The sequence below is a fragment of the Pollachius pollachius genome (assembly GCF_949987615.1).
Source record: "Pollachius pollachius genome assembly, chromosome: 4".
NCBI lineage: Eukaryota > Metazoa > Chordata > Actinopteri > Gadiformes > Gadidae > Pollachius > Pollachius pollachius.
In genome coordinates this window covers 13,960,802-13,971,146 of record NC_136937.1, presented here as the reverse complement: position 1 = coordinate 13,971,146, position 10,345 = coordinate 13,960,802, and the positions used below count along the sequence as shown (strand labels likewise).

Genomic DNA, 10,345 nt, shown 5'->3' with positions numbered 1-10,345 from the left:
AGTGATTGACATCCCTTTTAGCCATGGTTTGGACATTCTGTTCAGTACAAAGAAGTAGATGCTAACTCCCCTGTGGCTTGTGGCCCAGACAGGCCAAAGTCCATCTGAAGATTGTGATTTCCTTACTGTGGGCTACGGGTCCTCAGAAGGGTCAAACCCTGAGGACCAACTGACTAAAAGTTGTTGTTGACAATAGAATAGTTGTAATTTGAGATTTCTCTTCAGGATGACCCTTAGGTATACACTTGGATATAAAGGGGTGTATATTATTGTTTAAAGTATGAATTGTTTTGTCTGGCACTCTGGTTCTGCATTTCTGCCCATTCCAAAACGAGGTCAGACCAAACAAGAGGTCTTAATCTTTACCACAGCCCCAAGCCAAGAATGCTGTTAAAACAGCCATCAGTTTGAGTAGAAGAAAATCAATGAGAAACAGAGGCTGTGGGACCCAACAAGGTTAAGTTTGAAAGGAATAAAGCTAGATCAAATAACTTAACTTAGTCATGGGCACTTTAGTCAAAGTCATTGTGGCAAGGACACAGAATTAGTAGGAAATTAGTGGTAGTAAAGTAAATGAATGCTCAACTAGAGCACTACTTATCATATGTTCGTATCATATGTTAGTTTTTCCATGCGTTTATGGTATGAAAGTATATTTTAAAAGCAGTCGAGTTTTGCATGTTATTTGTCTTCATGGGATTCTCTCTAGTGTCGATGGTGGTGTGGGGGATTATATGGGCCTTCCTCCAAGTGGGAGAGGAGACAGTCGTGTGTTTATAGTGTAAACACACAAACACACTGCAGCTCCATTCGCTGTCTTGACCTTGGCAGGTGACAACGTAGCTTGCAGGTGTACGTGCATTTTGCACGTATACACACAGACACAGACACACACACACACACACACACACACACACACACACACACACAAACACACACAAACACACACAGTTATAGATAACAAGAACTGCAAGAAGAACTTATCAAACTACAACAGGCAAACTGCGTGTTCGTTGATGTGTGTGTGTGTGTGTGGGGGGGGGGGGGGGGGGGGACCAGACACTCTCCTTCCATCTCCTTTTTGGATAATTCGTTGCATAATAATAAACGTTTGTCTGGTTATTGAATAGTTTATCTTACCAGTCTTGGATTCGATGTTTGCTCTGAGCAGATCTCCGCTCGAGAGATGCTTCAGTCCGAAAGTTTTGGTGATACGCGAAGACACTGTTCCTTTCCCTGAACCCGGGGGTCCCATCACGACAGCACGGAATATGCGCTGAAGAACCATTTTGAGGCAATTCCTTCAAAGTTATTCGGGTAAATGCAATTAAGTCTCCATCCTCTTAAAAAGCGGGCGCAACTTGATCAACCAACGTAGCACTCCTGGGTGTATGCCTGCACCGTGCACACGCAAGTTATCTCCAAACATCTGCGCAATAGTCCAAAGGGGGCGAGTCTTACAGCAGTTACTGGACCTTGAATATGTTCCTCCACTCCAGAATGAAACAGGAAGAGGGACGGAGGGGATGTGTGTAGAGATCGTCGTCACAGCCCCAGCGGGGGCCAATAGGAGCTCGCTTAACGTTGCACACTGAGCTAGAGGACACACAGCGCTCATCCTTAGAATTTCGCAATAAAAAACCCACTTAAAACTTTGTCGGGTGCGGATTACAACTCAATAACACCCTATAGTTCTATTGTGTAGCACGATTATATAATACATCTAGTGCTACTACATGACTAATCCCATGAACTGCACATAAATTGTGCAGTTCACTGTGATTGTGGTGAAACAGGACCATGCCATGTGAAAATATTTCCACCTTTCCTTTTTCTGTAGATGTCTACGAATGTCAACAGTGAAATGTGGGTTTATGCGATCGATCTGCTCTGCGGCTACCGGTAATCTACATTGTGTTTAAAACAACGCAATTAGTTTTCCTGTCATTCTGAAATGTGATCTAGCGTCAGCCTCTAACGGCGCATCATTGACTTGTCCACGCGCGCCCTCTAGCGGTGATCAGAGAAGCTGCACCTGAAGAGTCCCCTCCTCTTTGACCCTCTTGCCACTCCGTACTCTCCCCCACCACCACCACCGCCTCCCAGCTCTCTGAACCAAACACACGTGGAAACTCATGAACGTGTTTCTGAGACAAAAAACATGACAAGCCACGGACTCGAGTATGAAGGATGCAATTTCTTCCGACAGAGGCTAGTGTTGTCCACGTTAAGCGGGAAACGGGTTAGAATAAAAGGCATCCGTTCCCGAGACGACAACCCAGGGCTGCGGGGTGAGTAGCAGCTCCTCAGCTGGTAGCATGGCGGCTAGCTGCTGCGCACTTACTGACTCTGTGTTGTTGGTTTGGCGTCTAATAGGAGGAGTTCATGTGATGCTGTCTTTTACTTCTTGATTTGTTCCACGTTTCCGTCTCGGGCATCACAACACATTTTAGCGTTTGTTGATCGTAAAATTAATTGTTCTGAAGCCAACGCACTTTGTGGATCCTTCAGGTGTGTTTAGTACTGACTCCACAGCAGCCGTCCAGAACCACATGGTCACATTATGTAAGACAACACGCAGACGGCGACTCGTGCTGATGGCAATCCTATGTGTATGTTGTCCTCAGACTTCGAGGCCAGCTTCATCAGGCTCCTCGACAAAGTGACCAATGGAACCAAGATAGAAATTAATCAAACAGGTGAGTTCCCTTTTCAGAGCCACGTCTCCAGCATATACATCTCCCTGTGTCCACCGTTGTTGTGCAATAACTAGACGACTAACAAGACAATCCGGTCATTATTATGTCTTCTGTTTATGCATTTATTCCTATTAGGTACCGTGTTGTTTTACCAGCCTGGCCTGCTGTTGGGCGGAACCATAGAGCATGACTGTAACCCGCAGCGGGCTATCGGCTACTATCTGGAGGGGCTGCTCATGCTGGCTGCCTTCATGAAGACGCCCCTGAAGGCAACCCTGAAGGGAGTCACCAACGACCCCACTGACCCCTCCGTGAGTATTTGATCATCCCTGGATCTGATTGGTGGCATCTGTAGGATCAGCTTGAAGGAATATGATTGTATTACCTGTCTGTCAGTGTACACGTTTTACAGCTTGCCACCAAACAGGGTCTGTTTATTTTGGGACTTTGTAGCTTACCAGGTATCGTATTCTGTCAACCCCACCAGGGTTAGTGGGTCGATTTCCACTATGCACTAGTGGTATTGGACTGTATGACTCTATTTGCCAAATATTATATTTAGAGGAATAGAAAGTAGAAACGGCATGGCCTATCCTGTTTCAATTATATACCACCAATTCTGGAGTCTGCTTTAAGTCATTTAGACATGCAAGTAGCTCTTGCAGCAGTTCAACATTACGATTATGAAAAGGTATAGCCAATCCCTCAGCCATTGCTGAGTGAAATGCGCTTTGAGGATAATTGTATTGTTTTTTGAGTCTGTGAGCTAATGTCGAATTTAGACCACTCCCAGCATTCTTCTGACCAATTGGGGGCAGCTGTTCCCTTATTGGTTCGGGGTATCCATCCTGCCTGTCAATCATTGATACATCAACTCTTCTCAATCGAGGAATAAAATAAGGAGGGACAGAGCAGAGGAAAAGATTGTTGAGGTTTTTTTTCACAATCTTGTTCTAATCGTTCCTCTCTCTTTACAAAAGCAGCATCTTTTACCAAAATCATTCCATGTGGACACGGCCCAGGAATACCTAAAGCATGCACAGCCCAGTTTATCTGGATGGTATTGTGCTAGGATCTGACTGGACTATGTTTTCCTGCAGGTTGATCTGCTTAAAACCACAGCCCTCCCTCTACTGAAGCAGTTTGGCATCGACGGAGATGGCCTGGAAATGAAGGTACGGACATCAGCACACGAATACAGAGTCCTGAAGCCCCCTCTCTATCCGAGTGCCCACCCCGCCCCCTCCACCCTCCTCATGTTTTGCTCCCTACTTTCTCTCCTGTGTTTCTGGCGCCCCCAGGTGGTGAAGAGAGGCATGGCCCCAGGCGGTGGAGGGGAGGTGATATTCTCCTGTCCCATACGCAGGACCCTCCGGCCGGTGCAACTGACGGAGCCAGGCAAGATCAAGAGGATAAGAGGCATAGCGTATCCTACAGCACGGTTGTAGCGCAACGCATCTGGCATATGGAATATTGTTCAGATTGTGTATAGGTCAATAACATGCTCAAATAGGCGACGCTGCTATCCGTTTTGTTGTGATGAGCCAACAAATCGAGTGTCTTCCTAACTTTAAAACAATTCCCAAACTAGAATAAACTAGCATATATCTCAGCAGCTTCGTAGCCAACGACATTCATTATTCTATGATCTAATCCACATCGGTTTGCCATGTGTTAGACTTATGTTGAGGGATTGGCTGCTGGAGCATGAAGTGAGCCCATCCCAGTTACACTGCATGTGGTAAGCCGGCTGCAGCTCCTTGACTCCATGCGTTCAGATACTCGGTGAGAGTCTCCCCACAGATGGCCAACCGGATCGTAGACTCGGCCCGCAGCGTCATCAACAAGTTCATTCCAGACATTTACATCTACACGGACCACCTGAAGGGAGCCAACTCTGGGAAGTGAGTCTCCAAAACGATTAACATTGCAACGCTGCTGTCTAGAACGCCGCCCAAGTCCTACTGTGACCAGTGTTTCTAACGGGGTCTGATGGCTCTCCAGGTCCCCGGGCTTCGGGCTGGTCCTGGCGGCGGAGACCCAGAAGGGGTTCTTCCTGAGCGCCGAGCTGAGCTCCGCACCACAGGGCCAGGGGCCAACCATGCTCCCAGAGGACCTCGGCAAGAACTGTGCCAAGCTGCTGCTGGAGGAGATACACAGGGTGGGAAACACACACACACACACTCAAACTCTCTCTTTTAGTTTTTTAGCTTTGAAAGATTCCTATTGGATTAGAATAATGAAATGGAAAGTGAGTTGTGTTGAAGGCAAAACTGGCCCCTAAGGGCCACTAAGTCATGTTGGGCGAGCAAGCAGGGGAGGGATACATTATAATGGTAACAGTTAAAGTAATTATGTACCAAATCATGGAGGCGTGCAATCGTGTTCTTAAAGTACAACTCAAGGATGAGTCTGACTAAAACCAAACCAAAATCCATCGTAAATCGTTCAGGTGGTCATTCTTCTCCAACACATTTGACTTTTGGACTGATTCAAATCATAATGTAACATATGGTTTTCATACCATATTATTATAATAATAATAATAATAATCAGGGCGTCTTATTTAATTTATCCTGCTGTCAAAGATCACACACACAAGATCCGTTGCAGCCCTGCACGTTCCCGTTTCCCTTGGAAATGCGTTCAGCCACAGAGTCAGGGATTTAGTTTCACTCTGACTGTAGATAGGCCAGCCCAGGCCCGTAGCTCAGTGCTCCAGTCCACCAACAGTACATCGGTATTGACCGGGTGAAAGGTACTTTGATGACTACACAAATTCACTACGATATCGCTTTGAGTAGAGCACAGGAGGAAAGCTCAGCCTGGCGTTGACGTTACAACAGAGACATGGGACAGACATTTTTCCACTTTAAATTAAATACAGAGACTAACAGATGAAAGATATAACCAGGACTGGCAGAAAGTAGTACAAATTTTGAAAAGCCACTCTGCTTTTTTTATTGACAATGTCTGGGTGAAATACAATCTATGTGGGTATTCCAGAGAGACAATAAGCCTGTCTGTAGCGAGCAGGAGTCGTCCCACAGACGTTATGGTTCGAAAATGCTCCTGTTGTGTACAAGTCCTAATACAGGCTGCGTTTTCCAACGTGATCTACATGAAAGCATACTATATTAACTTAAACCCAGGTAGCACAGTAACAACCCATATGGTGTCTGGTAATATGTAGTCATAGCTGCCATTGGACTGAATTTTCTCTGCTGGAGAATATCTGGAATGGTGTTGGAGAATCCCACGCTGTATGCTGCCGCACCCACCCAGCCAGTAATTCAGAGGTGTTGACTATACGTTAGTTATGGAGAACCCTAGAGTGGCTGCCATTGTTTACGCATAAATCTTGAAATGATAGGCATGCAAGGCTTGGAATGTTGTTGAGAACTATTTGACTGAACACCGAAAGAAAAGGAATTCAAGTGGGCCATCTTGAACCGTTTATGTAGTGGTGCAAAGAAGAGATCATGTTTAGGTCTACCAATCCATGAAGGAGTCAGTCGATATGTATCTGAAAAGCGTTGGCTTTTAATGGTTTTGATACTAAAGGCTGGGTTGCTTGAAAGAGGTCAAACAGAGATGGGAAGCACTGGGAGGTTAGGGTTACAGAGCAGTGTTGAGTAGACTTGTATAGGAGTAGTTGCACTACCCTATTATTTTAAACAACCGTGACAAATGATATGTATTGTTTGGAACCATGCCAAAATTACAAAAATACAGACGTAAACCTGACCCAAGGTTCCTGAAGCCCAAATGACACTTTTGGGTCAGCACGGGTACGAAGATCATGTCGCTACACTGACACTTGACCACGCCCCTTTTGTGAAACGTACAAACCTCCCTGTAGTTTGCTACGTCTCTGCAGAGGTTACTTCAACTAGTTGCTGATTGGTCGAGCAGAGAACAGCCCTTGATATACAAATCACTTTCTTTTTCCAACGGATGTATTTCTAAGAGACTTTACTACTCTCCCTTTGACCTTTTTTGACATCAAAACATTTCTCTTCGTTAGTAAAATTAATCTAACTGCACAATCTCAACTTTTTACGAATCCACTAGCTAGGAATGTATTGTTTGTGAATGGACACGTTGAGCTGTGTGGTTGTGTACATGGCTGTTTATAGGATCTGGGACAATGCTGGGAGGAAGTCGAGGAATATCATTTAGAATGGCTCATAAAGTACGGTTAAAGCAATTGACTAGTAAAATGTAGAGCACCACAAATCATTTAAAAACGTGCATGACATGAGGATAAACACACAAGCCCTTACAATTAGTTACATCCCGCGACACTGACTTCATTCTGCAGCGGTGGCCTCTCCTTCCCCCACCCTCGCCCCTCGTCAGAGCCATGTGAGTCGCGTTAGGCGGTCAGGACAACGCCGGTTATCCCTGAAAGAGCGATATTGTCAGGCGTCCTCGCTCCCCCCGTCGCCGTGACGGCGCTGTAGGGGCGTGGTCACGTGAGCCTCCGTTTAAGAACATTTGTGGATGTTAAAAGCGTTGGGCGTAGCAGCAGGTATAAGTCTAGGGGCAGGCAGGTCGTCTTGATTCCAGTGGCCGGTGGCAAGGAGGACATACAGGATGGTTCCGGATCGAGGCGGAGGCGAGACCTCGGCGGTTAATGTTTGAAGCCCAGAAGTGCGGCGGCTGCTGCTGTCGAAGTTTACTCTCAATACGTTTGTGTGCGTGTTTGTTTTCGGGTTAATCAGTACGGCCCACTTGCGTTTGTAGTGAAATGTCATAACTACACGGCGGGGCATTTAGCCTTGGGAGCCAGCATGGACAGACTCATGTAAGTGGGGATCTCCATACGTTAACCTTTTTGTTCCAGTTAACGTCTGCATGGTGGTGAGTGTTGTATGACAGCTACTCCACAGACAATGATCCAGGAGATGGTACCGTAGGGAGTGGCATTGAGGGTCTTTCTCTAGGTAGGGATTCTAGGGGCTTTTCCAGATGAGACCTGTGGGCAGGTGGCTCGTGGTGAGGCTATATAGGATGTGTTTGTACTTTCAGGATGGGCTTCAGTGCAGGACTGAGAGCAAGGAAGGTAAGGTCATTTCTATACGTGGGAAACGTATATGTGTACATTATTAAGAAGGTATCCTATTCCTAAAGGTTGAGGCACAATTGATCTTGTTGCAAAATATCTCGCATGTTATTTTTGAAACAAGCAATAATGATTAGGTAAAGTTTGTTTTTGTAGGATTACAACAAAATAAAACTGTACAGCAACATTGTATCTCTGGCACATTATCTTTAGTCACAGAAATGAGACAAATGAAATAGTCCTTTTCTTTAGGTTGTGCTTTCAAGAAGAAATTTGGAAATGGTATGTGGCATATGGTATGTGTTGTGACAAATAATATAGGTACAATGCGCTATAAATTTAGCTGCCATTACATTTCAATTCAAAAACTGAATTTAAGTTTTAAAATAGACTTTTAATACTTCCTTTTGTTGATCCAATTTGGTACAGAAAACCACAGCAGGCAATTTTCTCCTCCATTTAAAATAAAAATGAGCTAGATTTCAATGTATGTAAATGGTTTCCATTTGGGACTCGTTTTAAAGGTCATTTGGAATAAGATTGCTGTTCAATGTTTCACTATTAATTGGATCCTGTGTGTGAGCTATTGTATAACCGGGTCGAAGCAGTGGCTTGATGTCAATTAATTCTGGCATTGGTGAATACAAATGTGGAAGTTGGCCAACAAGGTGAAAAAGTCTTATATTTTAAACTCATGGTGAGCATTCCAGCCTTCTGAACTCTAAAGCCTGACTCTATGAACATACTTGGAAGAATCTTTTAAAAGGTTTTTAAAAATGCGGAAAGAACACAACAAAATAATCAGCCAGAGGAAATGAGTCAGACATTACGAGAATAATAAATATGTTTTCCCTCTGGGTGAGGAAGTGAGGACTTTCTCCTTGTGTGTCGCGTCGCCAAGACAGAAATAGTTCAGGATTTAATCAGTGATGAATGCAGTGTATGATACACGTGTGAGTCTAATGGAGAGGAAAGACCAAGTTGGCAACTCCTCCTCCAAAACAGAAGCCCTCATTGTGAACGACTCAAAAGATGAACCCTTTAAAAACAAACTCTTTTACCTGTGTGTATTGGGGAGGCCTGTCTGTTGGGCGTAATGACCTCCAGCCTCTTTAGTGACACTGTGTTTTCCGATGATTGTGGTTCGCGTGCATCGTTATCGATTTGCAAGAAAGGTGAACGAGTCCTTTCCTGGGAAAGCTCTCCAACCTTTTGACGTAGGTTTGTTTATTTTTTGGTTGTTGTTGCTGCTGCTGACGCAATAGCCCCTCTTTTTTCCCCCCTTGTTGTTTTCAGGGCGGCTGTGTCGATTCGACCAATCAGAGCCTGGCGTTGCTCTTCATGACCTTAGGCCAACAGGATGTGTCAAAGGTGCTGCTCGGCCCACTCTCTCCCTACACGTAAGTCACATGCGCACACATGCGCTCCGATAAACAGAAGGCTGGAAAAACAAACTGCTTCGGCTTAATGTTGTTGTCATTCCATCATAGTGGTAGTTGTGCAACTGCTTCTATGGAGATGGAGACATACAACGTTTAATTTTACCCGGGCACTGAAACGAGTAGTCGGATCAGCAGAAAATGTGTTTGAATTAGTTTCATTGGTTTGGTAACTTATCAGGAAAATGTACATTTTATAACATTAATTGTTTTTTGATGCTGCTTCTCGCTCAGGGTAATATAAATATTTGGTTGTTTTTCTGTTTGAGATCATTCTTAAAGAGATGTTGAACTGTGGCGGTGTGGGCCAACGGGCCAGATGCAAGCCTCACCACAGCCACTCCCAGCTGGGCCAGGGACTGAGAGCACCACAAGGACTATGAACTGTCCATTTTCAGTTATCATGGTACCGGTGCTGTGTCCTTCTAAAGTACAGTACTATGATAACTGAAGATTGGCAGTGCCATCGCAAGGCACCACTCGTTGTCTGTCCTATGAGTACTAACAATGGTCAACCTGGGTCACTTTTAAGATAGGAACTTTATTGATTGTGTTTTTATATATTTAGTCAAACATGTAGTCTTTGGAGAAAAATGTATTGTTTACCTTTGTCGAAAGAAAATCGATATGCTTCTCCCCTAGTGTAATGTCATGTTGACCAATAGATCTCTTCGTATTTGTTGTTTACTTAGTTCTTGTCACAGGATTTGTGGAGTCCCATGCAAGTATCCTGGTTCAGGAATATCGCTTGCCAATTCAATCTTGCATAGAGCCAAGTCTTGACTTCATGCTGACAATTTGAAACCTTTCCTCTGTGACTCTTTTGTCTAGGATTGAATTCCTCCGCCATATTAGAGACTTCTTCCAGATCATGTTCAAGATGGAGGCCAAGCCCCCGCTGGAAGACGAGAGGAAGGGAGGGGAGAAGGTGCTGATGACCTGCGTAGGAGTCGGCTTTAGCAACATTAGTAAAGTTACCAAGTAACTGTTTTTATATCACTAACCCGTCATTTTTATATGCTCGAACATGTCCGTCGGATTGGGAAAGGAGGTTTTGTAATTAAATTATAAAGTCGATCTTGTGGTTGTGGTGTTTTTTCTTCGTTATTTTTGATGAAAAACATTCAATATTAGCATGT

At 44.6% G+C, this 10,345-nt stretch overlaps 2 protein-coding genes across 3 annotated transcripts in view; one reads left to right on the top strand and one right to left on the bottom strand.

Moving 5' to 3' along the window:
* The window catches only part of ak3 (adenylate kinase 3), a 6,370-nt gene extending 4,884 nt beyond the window's left edge, over positions 1-1,486 (bottom strand). For both annotated transcript variants that reach the window (XM_079734564.1, XM_079734563.1), the window contains exon 1: positions 1,141-1,486. In XM_079734564.1, coding sequence (XP_079590690.1) covers positions 1,141-1,288 — 148 coding nt within the window. In that variant the 5' untranslated portion in view covers positions 1,289-1,486. The remainder of the gene's footprint in view (positions 1-1,140) is intronic.
* Positions 1,487-2,109: 623 nt separating this feature from the next.
* On the top strand, positions 2,110-10,283 carry rcl1 (RNA terminal phosphate cyclase-like 1). Its single transcript, XM_079734646.1, has 9 exons — positions 2,110-2,291; positions 2,628-2,699; positions 2,835-3,010; positions 3,800-3,874; positions 4,001-4,125; positions 4,478-4,603; positions 4,704-4,860; positions 9,064-9,167; positions 10,038-10,283. The coding sequence occupies exons 1-9, from the start codon at positions 2,162-2,164 to the stop codon at positions 10,189-10,191; spliced, it is 1,119 nt and encodes a 372-aa protein (XP_079590772.1). The 5' UTR covers positions 2,110-2,161; the 3' UTR covers positions 10,192-10,283.
* Positions 10,284-10,345: the final 62 nt, after the last annotated feature.